The sequence below is a fragment of the Mesoplodon densirostris genome, chromosome 11 (assembly GCF_025265405.1).
Source record: "Mesoplodon densirostris isolate mMesDen1 chromosome 11, mMesDen1 primary haplotype, whole genome shotgun sequence".
In the NCBI taxonomy this organism is placed as follows: Eukaryota; Metazoa; Chordata; class Mammalia; order Artiodactyla; family Ziphiidae; genus Mesoplodon; species Mesoplodon densirostris.
Genome location: NC_082671.1, coordinates 4162470 through 4180052, shown reverse-complemented (window position 1 = coordinate 4180052; position 17583 = coordinate 4162470). Strand labels below are relative to the sequence as shown.

The 17583-nt window shown below is 39.2% G+C and overlaps 1 protein-coding gene across 16 annotated transcripts in view; it reads left to right on the top strand.

Moving 5' to 3' along the window:
* The window catches only part of WNK1 (WNK lysine deficient protein kinase 1), a 136312-nt gene that overhangs the window by 85743 nt on the left and 32986 nt on the right, over positions 1–17583 (top strand). For 8 of the 16 annotated variants that reach the window (XM_060113633.1, XM_060113640.1, XM_060113639.1 and 5 more), the window contains exons 5-10: positions 1630–1718; positions 3632–3851; positions 5249–5582; positions 6355–6542; positions 11013–12254; positions 14710–14793. In XM_060113633.1, the coding sequence (XP_059969616.1) occupies positions 1630–1718; positions 3632–3851; positions 5249–5582; positions 6355–6542; positions 11013–12254; positions 14710–14793 (2157 nt within the window). The remainder of the gene's footprint in view (positions 1–1629; positions 1719–3631; positions 3852–5248; positions 5583–6354; positions 6543–11012; positions 12255–14709; positions 14794–17583) is intronic. The other 8 variants (XM_060113647.1, XM_060113646.1, XM_060113642.1 and 5 more) reach the window with 3 other exon arrangements.

Here is a 17583-nt window from a genome sequence, read left to right as displayed (position 1 = left end):
TGTGCGGGCTTTCTCTAGTTGCAGTGAGCGGGGGCTACTCTTCGTTGCAGTGCATGGGCTTCTCATTGTGGTGGCTTCTCTTGTTGCAGAGCACGGGCTCTAGGCGCGCGGACTCAGTAGTTGTGGCTCGCGGGCTCTAGAGCGCAGGCTCAGTAGTTGTGGCACATGGGCTTAGTTGCTCCGCAGCATGTGGGATCTTCCCGGACCAGGGCTCGAACCCGTGTCCGCTGCATTGGCAGGCAGATTCTTAACCACTGTGCCACCAGGGAAGTCCTTTCCCCTTTTTAAATTAATTAATTAATTAATTTATTTATTTATCTTTAGGACTTTTGAATAATGTAGTGAGTAAATTGATGAGAATTATCCCACCACAACTCTAGTATTTAAAGACTTCAGGGCCTCCCTGGTGGCGCAGTGGTTGAGAGTCCGCCTGCCGATGCAGGGGATACGGGTTCGTGTCCCGGTCTGGGAGGATCCCATATGCCGCGGAGCGGCTGGGCCCGTGAGCCATGGCCGCTGAGCCTGCGCGTCCGGAGCCTGTGCTCCACAACGGGAGAGGCCACAACAGTGAGAGGCCCGCGTACCGCAAAAAAAAAAAAAAAAAAAAAAAGACTTCAGAGCTAACCATTTGATGTATTTCATTTCAATCTGTGAGAGATTATACACATCTCTGTGATTTATCAAATTATATCACTAATTCTAATATATATCATCACTGAGACAGTAGCTGATTATAATTTATAATATATTCTAACTTCTCTAGTCCTGTCTCCTGTTTCCTACTCCCTGTGTGTTATGTGGTTATAGACTTACAGGTGTTGCTACTTCAAATCAATCCGTGTGGTTACTTAGATGAGATGAGGCAAGACTAGATAATATGTTTTTCTCCACACCACCTCTCAGACAGGAGTAGTTTGTTATTCTTCTTTCTTATATATATTTTCCATACACTGCTGAAATTTTATGTGCAAAGAATTTACACTTTGTGAAGATTCTAAAATACTACTGTGATGCTGTTTAGTATTATATATAATAGTGATATTGAATTTTCTTCAGAAATTAATTGGAGAGCTTGTCTTTCATATGGGTCTGATGTATCACTTGTCATTTTATGTTTCATATGTACAAGGCAATTTGCTCTTCAGTTATCATGCCAAACCAGTCCAAATTCTTAACTTCTGGTTGAGGTTGTTAAGGTATACTATAATAGTAGAATACTTGCCAAACTAAGCATGCAAATTCATGCCCATAAATGTTATGTTGATTAATGTGTTAGGGAACGAGGTTGAATAGAAGATCTTCTAACCAATTAGAACATTTGGCCTTCTTTTTAGCTAGTAACTTCCATTACCTGAAACACAGCAAAAGATGTTAACAGCCTAAATTTTTTGCTAGCCATATGAAGCTATGGAAGTAAGTGACTCCACTATCTTAACTACTGTTCTCTCCTAGGGGCTAAATTGCCACTTCCAAGCTCTGACCCTGCATGGACTAGATCTTGCAGGCAAATCAGAAAAAAGCCAGGATGGTAAGAAGGAATCTAGTAGAACCTTAAGAGACAAGTAAAAATAAAGTTCAAAGTCCCTGTCTTCCTTAATGTGTTTCTGTCGCTATTTTTATGATTTTCAGGGGGTGAAGCCAGCCAGTTTTGACAAAGTAGCAATTCCTGAAGTGAAGGAAATTATTGAAGGATGCATACGGCAAAACAAAGATGAAAGGTAAGTTGCCTCTTTTGACCTGGGTATTGCTTAAACAAAAACTTCAAGTGTAATAGGCTCTCAATAGAACACTCAATCTAAGGTGTATTTAATACTTCACTTGTGATTAGTTTCTCTGTTTATGTCTTGTAACATCTTTCGAAGTAGAGTTCTGTCCATTGAAGGTAGTATTCAGATTTGGTATACTGAAATGTTGTAAGAATGTGGTTTGGTAGAGTTTAATTAAACCAAAACCACCTTAAACATAGCTGCTGCATTCAGTAAGAACTACTTACAACATCAACATGATTTATAAAACTCAGTAGGGTTCTGTCCTTAATGCAGCAGATCTGTTCCTTAGTCCTTTACCCATTGAATTCTAAAAAATGAAATAAAATATTGGCTCTTTAAAATCAACTCAGCTATGCAGGTCTTGATTTGCTGTTACTATGCCAGAACTGAAGAAGAGCAAAATGTCAAAATTCCTTTGAGTAAAAAGAGATGACTTCACCCAGAGCTTGGGAGGAGATCTGGCTTAGTCACTTACGCTTACAGAGGACTTTTCTCAGAGGAGGGGCAAGTATCTGATCTGCCATATAGCTGATTCATCACCCGTTAGGCATGGCAAAGGTCCAGTGTCTGTTTTTGAAAAATAATCTACTTTCACCATCCCCCCTCACCCTCCAGAGAAGAAAAAGTAGACCAGGTAGTGCAGATAGAAATTGTAAATTGAGTATAATCTACCTCCTGAAGAATGCAAGTGATCAGGTACATCAACCAAATTAAAGAATTCCATATCTTCACTTCTCCAGTCTCATATTCTTTTCATAACTTTGTTATTTGGAAGAACTTAACATCATGATCTTTAAGGCTTTTTAGTAGAAATTTAGTTGGGTTTCTATTTTCATATACACTGCTTGAAAAGGAGAGTCTTTAATCTCTTTAAGAACTTTTAAAAAAACTATAAATAAAGGAATATTTGTCTCCAGTCTTAGAGTGTGTTACTCTTGTTTCTTTTCTGGATGGAACAGTTTACTGGATTACTGGTATTTTGAGACCATTTATCTAGAGAAAATTGTTCCACAGTCAGACTTCTGCTTGCCTAATACACAAGGTGTTGAACAAAGAATTGAGAGGATTTATTGGAGTAAATAAAGGTTGCTGTAGTAGAAGGTAATGTACTAGAAATAAAAAGATTTTCAAGTTTTGATTCCACCATTCATGACTTTTATAACTGTGAGCAAGATTGTCAGTCTCTCTGAGGATCCATTTCCTAATAATCAGGAAATGATATTTCATTGGATGTTGGTCAAGGATCAGATGAGATCATGCATACGAGATTTTTTGTTAACTATAAGCACTATGTAAATGATTATGTGGTATTTTGAAGCTATGATATTCTATGTATTACTCGCTATTATTAGTACACTATTAACTAAGATGAGATTAGATCATTAGATTTTAAAAGTATCACTTTGAGCTCTTATTCATAAATGAGATTGTTCTGATGTTCTGTAACTTGAATAAAACTATAATCACTGTTCAAATGGAGCAATGTAGAATGAGTTACAGAATTTCCCTTTTTCTTCTTTTTGCAGTCTGTTTTCATTATTCCAATAACAATAATCAGCCAAACTTGAAAAGTATCTTTTATTTTATTTTTTTATTTTTTATTTTTTTTGCGGTATGCGGGCCTCTCACTGTTGTGGCCTCTCCCGTTGCAGAGCAAAGGCTCCGGACGCACAGGCCCAGCGGCCATGGCTCACGGGCCCAGCCGCTCCACGGCATGTGGGATCCTCCCAGACCGGGGCACGAACCCGTGTCCCCTGTATCGGCGGCGGACTCTCAACCACTGCGCCACCAGGGAAGCCCGAAAAGTATCTTTTAAATCTAATGGCATTTTGTTTTTTGTTTCTTTCCCCTCTCTTTTGAAGATACTCTATCAAAGACCTTTTGAACCATGCCTTCTTCCAGGAGGAGACGGGGGTACGGGTAGAATTAGCAGAAGAAGATGATGGCGAAAAGATAGCCATTAAATTATGGCTACGTATTGAAGATACTAAGAAATTAAAGGGGAAATACAAAGACAATGAAGCTATTGAGTTTTCCTTTGACTTGGAGAGAGATGTGCCAGAAGAGGTTGCTCAAGAAATGGTAAATTAACACTAATCAGCCATTTAAAAATTGATGTAGACTTATATACATTGATACTGTTGAGCAGAAAAGCAGTTTATGAAGCAGTGTGTATGGCATATTCCACTGATATAAAATTGTGTTGATTAATGGCCCTAAAAGTTATTTTTATTTTAGGAGAATTGTATAGACATAGATATGTGTATTTTAGGAGATGTGTATAGACATAGATACGTATAAGGATGGATGGACAGACAGACAGGCAAGCGGGCAGACAGACATACAGAAAGAGAGAGAGAACGAACCAGAAAGCATTCTGAAGTAATTTTGAAAGTCTGTAAGGTTGACTGACTCCTAATTAGTATAACCTATTTAGTTAGAATGACAAGGTATGTTTTCTAAATACTGATACAGTAGCCTTTGATCAGTCATCTGGACAAACCCTATAAATAGATCACACATTGTTTTTACTTCAAAGGGAGTTTTCAAGATCAATTATTAGTAGGCAGCCCTTGGTGAATCATTTTTGAAGTATGTCTAAAAGATCACTATTCAAAAAGGAAACTCTTAAAAAAAAAAAAAAAGGAAACTCTTCACGCATCTTAGGCTTGCCATGGTGCCTAAATAACCATTTACTGTGCAAAGATACTCACAGACTGTCTCTGCTAGAATGTGTTAGAATCATTCAGTACTACTTACCTCTGAGAAGGGGTCAGGTATGAAAGAGGTACTTATTTTTAATTGTCAGGTTTTTATACTGTTTGAGGTTTTTATTTTTAACCTTCATATATTTACCTCAGTTGTTTTATCTGGTCAAGTGGTTGTCTAGTGAAAGGATGTAAAAGCAACACAGGTTAATAATAATATTGATGGTTACATGTGAGTGGGAAATAGAGTGAATATAATAGAATGAGCCTTTTGGTTTAAAAACTTTGATGTTGGGACTTCCCTGGTGGTGCAGTGGTTAAGAATCTGCCCTCCAATGCAGGGGACTTGGGTTCGATCCCTGGTCAGGGAACTAGATCCCACATGCATGCTGCAACTAAAGAGCGCCCATGCTGCAACTAAGACCTGGTGCAACCAAGATAAATTAAATAAATAAAAATTTAAAATAAAAATAAATAAATAAAAACTTTGATGTTTAGGTTCCCCATTGTTTTGTTGTTATAGTTAGTGAAGGTACATGTACCCCATGAGTTTCTACAAAGATAATAGCACCCACCCCATGAGTATCTCAGAATATGGTGGCGAAGTGCATAATGCAGACCAGTAGTTCCACAGTTTGGTTAAGACCAGTCCTTAGAGAGTTCTTTCTTCCCCTTCTTCTCTACTTTTCTCCCCAAAAGTACCTTTTTTTGTGTTTGGTTTGTTTTCTTTTGATATCCTGTTGCTTCCTAATGTACCCTTTTATCCTTCAGGTAGACTCTGGGTATGTCTGTGAAGGTGATCACAAGACCATGGCAAAAGCCATCAAAGATAGAGTGTCATTAATTAAGAGAAAGCGAGAACAGCGTCAGTTGGTGCGGGAGGAGCAAGAAAAAAGAAAGCAGGAAGAGAGCAGCCTCAAACAGCAGGGGGAGCAGCAGTCCAGTGCTTCGCAGGCGGGAGCCCCGCAGCCCCCTTCGACGTGCACTGGCGGACCCGCTGCCTCTACCACTTCAGCTTCTGTTTCCACACAAGTGGAGCCGGAGGAGCCCGAGGCAGATCAGCACCAGCAGCTGCAGCACCAGCCACCTGGTGTGTCTGTGTTGTGTGAGTCCTGGGGGAAGCGGGCAGGGTTGCTGAAGATACTCCTAGTTGACTTCTTATCTTCTCAGTCATCATTTCACACTGACCTCTTGGTTTTGAAGTAGAGATCTAATGTGTAAATAAGAAGTTTGAAATGGTTGCCATCTACCTTTCTTACGTCCATAGCTAATAGAGTATGGATGGGACAGTGAGGAAACAGGATTAGGATATAAAACAATTCTACAGGTTCCAACATCTTGAAAGTTCTAATTTGTAGATCTCTACTTTTTATAATTCCTTAAAATATAATTAGTAGTGAAAAATGACAAGTTTATCTTAGCTGCTTATTTTTGAACCCACTAATCCGGTTCAACTCTTTTAGCAAAGCTGAATAACGTATAAACTAGAAACTAATGAGACTGCTAGTTAGTATTTTGAACTACCTTCTCAATACTAAGAACCCACTGGTCTCCACAGTTAAGACTTTGGAAGCTGTGTCAAACTTCAGGCTGACTAATAACATTCTGTTTTATTCCCCTTGTTCTTCAGGCGGGAAAATACTGCGATAGCCAGGGAATTTTTTTTTTTAAGACAGAACTTTTTTCTGTATGGATCCCTCATTTAAACATGGAAATCTACTTAGTAAAATTAGTATTTATTTTTTATTTAGTTCAGGTCTGTGCAAAGAAAAAAACCAATTAACCCTAAAATCAGGGGTTTATGATGGGAAAATGTGAACCTTCTTTTCATGATTTGTCTCTTTGTCTTGTTTTTTGGCAATTTATTTCTCCTTCAGCTGACGGGACGGTTGACAGTGGTCAGGGATCTTCTGTCTTCACAGAGTCTCGAGTGAGCAGCCAACAGACAGTTTCGTATGGTTCCCAGCATGAGCAGGCACATTCCACTGGCACCCTCCCAGGGCACACAGCGTCTGTTGTCCAAGCACAGGCTCAGCCCCATGGGGTATATCCACCCTCAAGTATGGTGAGTAGCCGTGCAAGAGAGTGTAAGCCTATAATGTGTTCAGTTCAGACTCTTCTGCCAAATTAGTAACAGCATGAGTCCAGAGTAAAAAATACAAATGGCGCATTTCCAAAGGAGGCAGGTTTATCATAGAGTATAATCGGAGTCATTCAGGCAGGGGAGGATACCTACATTAATGTGTGAAGACACTGTTTACAAGATTTAAACCGATCTGCGTTTGATTAAAGATAATGCTCTCTTTAGCCCTTCAGTGTTGAAACTGTTCCAAGCAGTGTAAGACGGGCACACAAGTGGTTTGGGGGAGGGGGCAAGGAGAGTTTTTCAGAAGTTACTTAATAGAATTACTGAGTGTTTTCTGTAAGGTGTCTTAATGTATAAAACACAGGTAAGACTTCAGGCCATGATAGAATGCTGCATGTGAGTACTCTATAGTGAAGGAATGACCATTTAATTTAGCGCTTGTGTTCAATCATCAGTTGCTATGCGTGTTCTTGCCTTAAAGTCTGTGTTGGACGTGAGTTCCTTCCCCAGTATATGTTCATTTGCTTTTTCCCTTTATTTTGGTATCTGTTTTATGACTGATTTATTTTCAGCATCAGCTTATAGAAATTATATCCTGAAATATTTTATACATTTATATCTATGCATATATACACATACATACACACATATATGCACACATTATTACCAATGTTTTACATTAGCCACTCTTGCTTCTCATATAGAGAATGTTCAAATAGATCATTAGATAATACCCCATTTCTTATGTTGACCCTCCGTGAAGTCTTCAGAGGTCAATAAGATGCATTTTCTGCCTCAGGAAGGAGCTGAGAATTACTCGTCACTGTAGGGCCCTTGTTTAGTGAGATCTTTAGGCAGATAGATTGTCCCTCTTTCTCAGAAAGCTTTTAATCTGAATTCGTGGAACTCTTGCTCTTCATTAAATGAAACTCTATCTTTTTCTGGTAAGAAAATACTTCTGCTTGTTGTGGTCTCTTATCCTACAGCTTAGAATAAAAGATGTTTGGCTAGGTCTCAAGAATGGATGGCCACAGTAACAGAAAGAAAACTTCCAATATACTAATGTTCTAACAACCTACTTCTCTAACCTTTAAAATAAGTAGGTAGGGTAGAAGAGCTTTATACAGACTGTACAGCTGTATTTCTGTGATCTAACAAATATTATTTGTCAGCATTTCTTGTCACTTTCTACTCTTGTTGATTTCTTCTGGATCATCATAACTATAGATTTTTTAAAAACTATTTTTAATCTCTTGGCTTCCCTCATCATAGGGTTTATGAACTTTGGGTCTCTGTTTTAGAAAAGGAAATGGATTGATCATTTATGAAGATGTTAAATATTTGCGCCACAAATATAGCTACATTTGATGCTCTAAAAGCAGACTTTAATGAAATATGACAGACTTCTTGCCTTTTTATGACAATATTCTGTGGAAGTATTATGAAGAATTATTAAACATTGAGGATTTTTCAAAACTTTTATAATTATTCCTTTCTAATTCCAGAAAGAATTTACTGTGGCTTACAACAGTATGTATCAATTATAAGTGGAATTAAAAATAAAAGAGAAGCAAGAGTGGGAAAAAAAGAAAATGTAATCAATTACACAGTTCACAATATCTAAAAGGAAATAACAGACTTGCAGCGTTAGATTTACTGCTTTGTAGCTATATTAAAACCTTTATGTTAAGGTGCTTCAAACTTTCTAACTTTGTAAACCAAAGTTGAACCTCTGATGTGGCTGAAAAAAATGTAATGTTATTCTTTAGAGATTCACATTTCAGATATTTTTCCATTGACTACTTTAATAAAAATACAGAATGTTTCCTGTATCTATTACGAATTATGTCTAGAAAGCTAATGCTCTTCCTATTAGGGAATGACTTTTTAACTTTATAGGTAAAGATAGGCACGTGTAGTAAGTACACTACTGTGAGCCAACAACTTTTTTGTCTAATGCCTTCTAAAATAGAGCTGAGAAATCTGTCATGGCTGAGGTTTCCAGAGCTCCTGCAGAGCGACCCAGGTTTAAAATCTTCTTCATTTTATAATGTACGTGACACTAACAGAATTCGTTCTTGTTCACTCTTGATAAGGTTGCAGACACTGCAGGCCACCGTTCACCGTCTGCCCCGTCTTCTGCTGCCTCAGTCAGTCGGTCAGTCTGACTCATACACTCCTAACAATGAATGTTACTGCAGAGTGTTTAGGAAGATACTTGGTCATTGTTGTGGCTGTTCATACGTGACCAACAGTGCAGAGAGAATAGTTACGATCTGCCAAGGGTGCTTTGCGGGATTCCGTCTCCTCAGAAAACGGCTTTGTGCCGTTGAGGAGGGTGGAACATTTCTTTACGTCAAGTATATGCCCTGTTACCATTGTACCTTTGGTTATCCTGTTTTCAGAGTGCCATGTTTTTCATGTGTGTGTTTGTTTTCTGTCTAGCCTCGTCGTGGCCGTAGCTTGTCAGTTTGTGTCCCCCGTCTTTCTGCCGTTCCCTCTCTGTCCCGCATCTCTCCCAGTGCTCCTTCCACCCCACCACCAGTGCTGTCTGCACCTCCTTCTCCTTCCCTCCTTCGGACTGCCCCTGAGGACACCTTTGCCGAAAAGCTTTCTAAAGCATTGGAGAGTGTCCTGCCTGTGCACTCTGCCTTTCAGCGCAAGCACCGACGCTCCAGCCTGCCTTCCCTCTTTGTCAGTACTGTATGTAACATAAACTTCCTGACAAAACTTATTACCAGTGAATACATCCAGGCCTCAAGAATTTTAATACGAATTAAGTCAAGAACAGGGCTAGACTTAGTAATATATTATGCTTTTACGTTACCAGTTTTTCCTATGGTTCCGTAACTTTTTGTTATGTAAGGCTTTAAGGGGGTCACGAGAGAGAATGCTCCTAACACCCTTGGCATCTATCAGCGGGGAGCCATAAAATTGAGCTTTTGTTAGATTCTCCTATCCCCCACCAACGTATTCAGATCCTTGCATTTTCATATCTTAGCAAAAAATGTGTGTCCTATTTAATTTTCAACTCATTGGCTTAATCAAAAGCAAAGTTTCTCTTTATCAGACGTCACCCCAACATGTTTTCTCCTCACTTTATTGCAAAGAGACACTGATGACACTGGATGAGCCCATTGTTTCCCAACAGTGAGTGAAGAATCATTGAAGAGGGACAGTTGCTTTTAATTTGTTATTAGCTGTTTAAACTGAGGTGTCAGCAAACTAAAAGGCCCCACATCATGTTCCCTCTTGGAAATTTTTTTTCTTTGAATAAGGTGGGATCTTGACTCTAATGGAATACATTAGATACACATATAGTACATGTGATTTTCTTTGGCCCCATTAATGTCTATTAAGGTCTATCTTAATAGGAAGGTCTGTCTTTCAGAGTTGTTTTAAATACTGTGGTACTTTGCTGCTGCTTTTCCAGATAGAGAATTTAGTTAACATTCTGATCTAGCAACCCTCAAATCTTGAGATTTTTACCTAGGAGAGTGATTAACTGTATCGTGTTTTATGGCTTTGGGATACTCTTTGAATAAACCACAGTAAAATGGAGCATTCTGAGTCAAAACAGAAACCTCCTTTTAGCTGTTGTGAAGAAGTAACAGTGGAGCCATTTTGCCTATTTGATAGGGGTCTTTCCTATTGAAAGAATGACACTGATCTACCCTTTTAAAAAAAGAGTCCGTGAAAGTGAATTATTACAGTGTGTACTGTTTGCATTTGACAGGGTACGATTCTAACTTTAGAGTTTTTAATCTAGAACTGCCTCTGTGACAGAAAGTGCTATTAAATCAAGTTGGCTCTTATTTAAATTAAATGATCCTTTTCACCTGATTTGAAGACCAAATTAGTCAACACAGCTAGAATCAGAAAAGTGGACATTCAATGATTTGGCATCTGTAACATGTTTCATGTAGTAAAATTAACTGCATTTGGTTTGGGGCAGACAGGGGAAAGACTTGACAGTCACTGGCCAAGTTGTGTATATTTTACTATCCACCAAAAATCTCTTCTGATTTCTAGTCAGAAGACATACTGTTAGTTGATCAGAAATGAACCCTTGGAGCCTCTAACACACCAGCAGACAATAAGGCTTCAGAGTAGGAAGACTTGGTACAGTTATGAGTGAACATACAAATTGTAGGTAAAAGCAGAATAATCACTTAGAAGGTTAAATTCTTCCATTTCCTTTGAGAGGGGAAAGTTGTGGAAAAGCAGCTCTTATCTAATGCAAAGAGTCCCACAGAATAATTTTATTGACCCTGGATGTATTTAATGGATTTTTACTATGCACATAATTTCCAAAAGCATTGTTATTTCTTTATTAATTATAAATTTGGTGTAACCGTTTCATAGCATTACACAGTTACCCAATTGTGCATGTCAATGTAATTTCACATATGAATGTATGAATTACTTGTCTTATTCATGTTGATACAGCCTCAGTCCATGGCGCATCCGTGTGGGGGGACCCCAACATACCCAGAATCACAGATATTTTTCCCAACTATTCATGAACGTCCAGTTTCTTTTTCACCACCTCCCACCTGTCCACCGAAGGTGGCCATTTCCCAGCGGCGTAAGAGCACCTCCTTCTTGGAAGCCCAAACTCACCACTTCCAACCCCTGCTGAGGACTGTTGGCCAAAATCTTCTTCCACCTGGTGGCAGCCCAACTAACTGGACACCAGAGGCTGTAGTTATGTTGGGTACTGCAGCCAGTAGAGTCACTGGAGAGCCATGTGAGATACAGGTCCAACCTATGTTTGAACCAACTCAAGTTTACAGTGACTATAGACCTGGACTGGTACTTCCAGAAGAAGCTCACTACTTTATTCCTCAGGAAGCAGTGTATCTAGCTGGGGTACAATACCAGGCCCAGGTGGCAGAACAGTTTGAGGGTATTCCATACAACTCACCAGTCCTGTCAAGTCCTATGAGACAGACATCTGAACAGAAGCCAGGGCAAGGGGGCCCTACCTCAAGTTCTGTCTTTGAATTTCCATCCGGACAGGCTTTCGTGGTAGGACACCTCCAGAATTTAAGATTAGATTCTGGACTGAGCCCAGGATCTCCTCTCTCTAGCATTTCTGCACCTATCAGTACAGATGCTACAGGCTTGAAATTTCACCCTGTCTTTGTTCCTCATTCTGCACCTGCTGTGTTAACTCCTAACAATGAGAGCAGAAGCAATTGTGTATTTGAGTTTCACGCTCGTACTCCACGCTCCTCTTCAGGAGAAGGAGGAGGAGGAGTTTTGCCTCAGCGCATTTACCGAAATCGACAGGTTGCTGTGGACTTGAATCAGGAAGAACCACCTCCTCAATCCACAGGATTACATGGCCGCCTGCAGCCTGTGACTGAAGAACAGCATGATTTCCAGGCCCCAGAACTGACCGTCTCTGTGGTAGAGCCCACCGGACAGAGCTGGCCCATAGGAAGCCCAGAATATTCCAGTGATTCCTCACAAATCACTTCTTCAGACCCCAGTGATTTTCAGTCACCTCCCCCTACAGGGGGAGCAGCTGCACCTTTTGGCTCTGACGTCTCATTACCCTTTATCCATCTGCCTCAGACAGTGTTACAAGAATCCCCACTTTTCTTCTGTTTCCCCCAAGGAGCCGCATCTCCGCAGGTTTTATCTGCCTCATTTTCTTCAGGAGGATCTGCACTCCATCCACAGGTTATAGGAAAACTTCCACGGTTCTTTTACACTACCCTACTGTGCACCGTTACGTTTAAGTTTTCTATCCCTCCTTTCCATTCATGAGGGATATTGTTTAATTTTATTATGGAGTTTCTCCATTGGGGGGGTGATTTTAAACTACTTGTATTTAAGAGCAAAATATGAGACAGAAGCGGCCTGATTTACCTATAACGTGTACACCCTTGGAAAAGAGAGCACAAAAACTAGACTTTTAGTTACTCATCAAAATCAGTTACTTCCGTCCATATGTAGAGTGGACAGAGTTTTCAACTAGTAGTGAACACATAAATGTCTGTGAAGTTGACTGAGCATTGATTATTTACAAATATTAATGTGAAGTATTTCTTTCTCCCTAGAAACAAACATGGCTAGTTTTTAAAAACATAGAGAAGATAACATTTCTTTTCCTGTAAAAGGCAAAGAATGAAAAATAGGGAATCTTTTTTTTTTTTTTTAAAGTAGTGTTAGGAATATACAGAGTTTTCATTAGTATGGAAGGATCTTAAAAGACAGAGAGGAAACATCTTAGGAATTTGTCTTAACAAGTGAGGATGCCTTTTAAAAATGGCATTAATCAGGGCTTCCCTGGTGGCTCAGTGGTTGAGAGTCCGCCTGCCGATGCAGGGGACATGGGTTCGTGCCCCGGTCCGGGAAGATCCCACATGCCGCGGAGCGGCTGGGCCCGTGAGCCATGGCCACTGAGCCTGCGCGTCCGGAGCCTGTGCTCCGCAACGGGAGAGGCCACAACAGTGAGGCCCGCGTACCGCAAAAAAAAAAAAAAAAAAAAAAAAAAAGGCATTAGTCAAACAAGTCACTGTGTGTTATATGTTCAAATAAAATGTTAATCCACAACATTGACTGATTCTAATTTTTAGCAACTAAGTTAGAATCTAGTGTGGGTGGCGGGGGTTTTTTTGTTTTGTTTTGGGGATTTGTGGTACATGTTTGCAGGGTAAAGACCATTAGATACCTCAGTTCTTAGATTTTTCCTCAACAAATTTACATTTTGTTGTTTATGAATATGAGTATATGCACCCTCTTGCAAATAAAGACAAAGTGATGGATGTAATAGCATTCAAGAAGTGGAGTCAGTAATGACTATTTCATATATAATTCCTTTGATACATTTTGTCAAATGTGTAAGTCTTATAAAATTTATGTGGGAGACTATGCAGTTAAATAGGAAGCTTTGCAATTATATATTCAAGATATCATTTGGATGTTTTAAATATCCCGCTCTTCTATAAAGAACTATATGTTCTTCTTTGTACTTTCTTCCTATGTTCTTCCCCCTTCAGGGGCATAAATTAACCCCCCAAAAATACATAAAGTATCAGTTACTTAGAGCAGTACTAAGCAAAAAGATCCAGAAACTTGAAAATCTGTACTGTGTGTACATGCGGTATGGTACACTCACATTAACACACTGGTGGCCAGCCCATACTGTGAACGTGTATGCACTGCCAGCCTTGCTCCTTTAAACTTTCCAAAATGAAATTTCAAACATCAGGTAGTTTACAGAAAAGGTGCAGAAAGAATGTATACTCACAGTGGTTAAGATGCAGTAGAATGTGATGTTCTATCCAAGTAAGCTTCAGAGAAGCCCCTCTAAACTGAAATGAAACAGCAAAGGTGGGCCTTCTCGTTTTCTTAGCTCACCTATTATCAAGTCCTGCATTCAGTTCTCACCTTCTAATTTATTTTAACTTAAGATCTCTTCTAGGTGAGGGTTTCTCACATTCCAATCGTATGGACATTTTAGGTGAGATGGCTCTTTGCTGTGAGGGCTGCCCTGTGCATTTGTAGAGTGTTTAGCAGCATCCCTGGCCTCCCCCCACCAAGTACCAGAAGCAGTTGTGACAACCAAAACTAGCCCCAGACACCTTTGGGAAGGGGCATGGGGTTCCCAGAAGTGCCCCTGGTTGAGAGCCATTGCTCTAGGTACTTGGCAGGTAATGATGATAACAATTTTTTTTACATTTTTGACAAAAGTCACTATAGCACTACAAGAAATAGCAAAAGGAACCAAATAGCATTATTAAATACCCTTTTTTCTTTAATTGTTTGGATAGTTTTTTCACACTGATAGTCTTATTATTTTTCCTGATTACTTTCAATAATAATTTTATTTTGAATCTTACTATTTTACAAAAATAGTACAAAAAATATAGCCTGAGCAGCAGGGTAGGTTAGGTTTTAACCATCAGTGGTTTTTGCATGGAATCAGAGTATGTTCTGTAATATGATCCTTCTCTAACCTTCTCTTTAAAAACATGCCCCAGCGGTCTCTCCCTACATACTTAATCAAGCGAATGTTTCATCTTGCTCAGGCAGACTCTCAGGAGCTCACATATTTATTGCAAAATGCTGACCTCTGTATAAACATACCTTTGGGCTTCTCTAATTTTTTGTATTCACTTCTCTCCTTCAGGCACAGGGGCAGAGCCAGGGTCAGCAATCTTCAAGTAGTTTAACAGGGGTTTCATCCTCCCAACCCATACAACATTCTCAGCAGGTGAGAGCAACTCATTGCTACATTTTATGGATTAGCAATAGCCAGAACACTGTTTTACGTCTTTCATGAACTGGATTCCTGATGTAAATGGCTTGCTAAGTTTTTGAAAGGAAAATCCAGAGGCATAACATTTCCTGTCTTCAGTAACATTTTAGAAAATCTTTTGTTTAATGTATTTTTGAATGGTCTATTAGATTAGACATATATTGAAATTCAAAAGAATTATTTTTACTGACATACTTTATGTGCCTTCTTAAACAGATGATTCTACACTATTTTAACAATACGGTTGACCCTTGAACAGCACAGGGGGTTAGGGGCACAGGCCTTCTGCACAGTCAAAAATCTGTGCATAACTTTATAGTGGGTCCTCCCTCTCTGAAGTTACACATCGACAGATTAAACCAATCTTGGATCGCATAGTACTGAAGTATGTACTTATTGAAAAAAATTAACATATAAGTGAACCCATGCTGTTCAAACCCGTGTTATTTGAGGATCAACTGTACAAAGAATGTCAATTTTGTGTCTCTATTTCACGATTTGTCCTCTTGTGAGCATTTTACCCTTGCTTTCATTGTGCTTGACCCCAGTAATGCTCCACTCCTTTTAATTATTTCTAATCTGTGGGGTGGGGCATCAGGTTTTATGCTAAAATGAATGAAAGCCTAAGAACAACTACTTCAGGAACTTTGAAAAAATGTTTTAAACTTCTGATTTGGGGAATTTGTTCCCAAAGGTTCAGAGAACTCAAGGGATTAGTATAATGCTGATGTATTCAACAGCAAAACTGGTAATTGTAAAATTAAATATCTGTAGTGCATCACTGATATTAACAGTAATTATTTACATGGAAATAATGCTTTGGGGGCACAGTCGAATATTATCTGTTTCAAATAAAATTTATAGCCACTACATGTGTCATAAAAACTTCCCAGTCTGGCTTCCCTGGTGGCGCAGTGGTCGAGAGTCCGCCTGCCGATGCAGGGGACACGGCTTCGTGCCCCAGTCCGGGAGGATCCCACATGCCGCGGAGCGGCTGGGCCCGTGAGCCATGGCCGCTGAGCCTGTGTGTCCGGAGCCTGTGCTCCGCAGCGGGAGAGGCCACAGCAGTGAGGGGCCCGCGTACCAGAAAAAAAAAAAAAAAAAACAAAAAACTTCCCAGTGAATTATTTTGTTGATAGTTCCCTATGCAGTGTGTTTTCAAACCACCAAATTCTAAATTGGCTTGTTTCTATCAATTTTTGAAACTAAGTTTTCAATTCTCCTTACAAATGGCCTGCTTACAGTCCAGCATGTGATCATGTGGTCATTTGATGCTGGTTTAAGATTAGATGTTGCTTGTACAAGATTAGCTTGGTTATACAGGCAAACCTCGTTTTACTGTGCTTCGCTTTCTTGTGCTTCGTAGGTACTACTTTTTTTTTTTTTTTTTTTTTACAAGTTGAAGATTTGTATTAACCCTGCTTCAGGCAAGTCTGTCAGCACAATTTTTCCAACAGCATTTGCTCATTTCGTGTCTCTGTGTCACGTTTTGCTAATTCCCACACTTATTTCAAACATCTTCATTACTATTATATTTGTTATGGTGATCTGTGATCAGTGATCTTTGATGTTACTATTGCAAAAGGATTATGACTTGCTGAAGGCTCAGATGATGGTTAGCATCTATTAACAATAAAGCAGTTTTTAAATTAAGGTACACACATTGTCTTTTTAGTCATGATGCTGTTTCATACTTAATAGACTACAGTGAGGCATATGTACTAGGAAACAAAAAAATTCATGTGACTTGGATTATTGCAATATTCACTTTATTGCAGTGATCCGAACCAAACCTGTAATGTCTCTGAGGTGCCTGTATATACATTTTCTCTGTGGCCAACACCTCTATCTTATAGAATGGAAGGGCTGGGAATTACACGTTTTGTCTTGCTCCTGCCCTTTCTTCCAGACAAGTGTCTGAATCTGTATATATTTATAGTTATGTTCAAGTAGTGACATTTTTGCCAACCTTAACGGGTTTAATTATATTAACAACCCCTGATAAGAATACAAATTAAAAGTTACATAAAACTGAGTGAGGACAGAAACGCTATCATGGATACCAGTCTCCTAATTTACTTATCATTGGACACAGGCCAATACCAATAAAATGTGCAGATTTAAGTGTATGCTCTTGTTTTTCCTTTTCCAAAGGAATTTGTTACGAAGCAGTGAAATAAGCCATTGAGTTTAATGGTGACGAAAGTATGCACAGTCGGGGGGCAGGGGGCAGCTCCACAAATGTCAGGTTAAAAGAATCAGGTGCTTGACTCTTCTGGGAAAAGATCTGACTAAATGGCTATCTCTACAGTACAAACAAAAATTCCCGTTTCAGTGATGCTTTTTTCAGATACTTTTATTTTGTGAGTTATTTTAAATATAGGATGAGTTAAGTAGAATCATAAAATTGAGCCCTCAATCTAAATAAGTGTATGCAGTCTAGAATATTTAACTTTTCCAGGGTTGCGTAGCCAATAGATAGATAGAACTAAACATTACAAACCAGAATCCAAGATTTCTGCAGTAGTTTTCTTTTTTCTGCATTAAAGTTCTACGGGGATTCATGATTCTGCAAAGGTACCCAAGGAGCTGTATTTGTTTGTTTTTATCTTCTGGGGAAAGATTTAAATCCAGAAAAGAAAGATTGTAAACTTTCTGTACTGTACAGTTAGAGTCTGTTTTTAGATCTGATGTTTGTTTTGCATACCGTCACGTCCCAACACCACCTTAGGAAACAATCTCTCT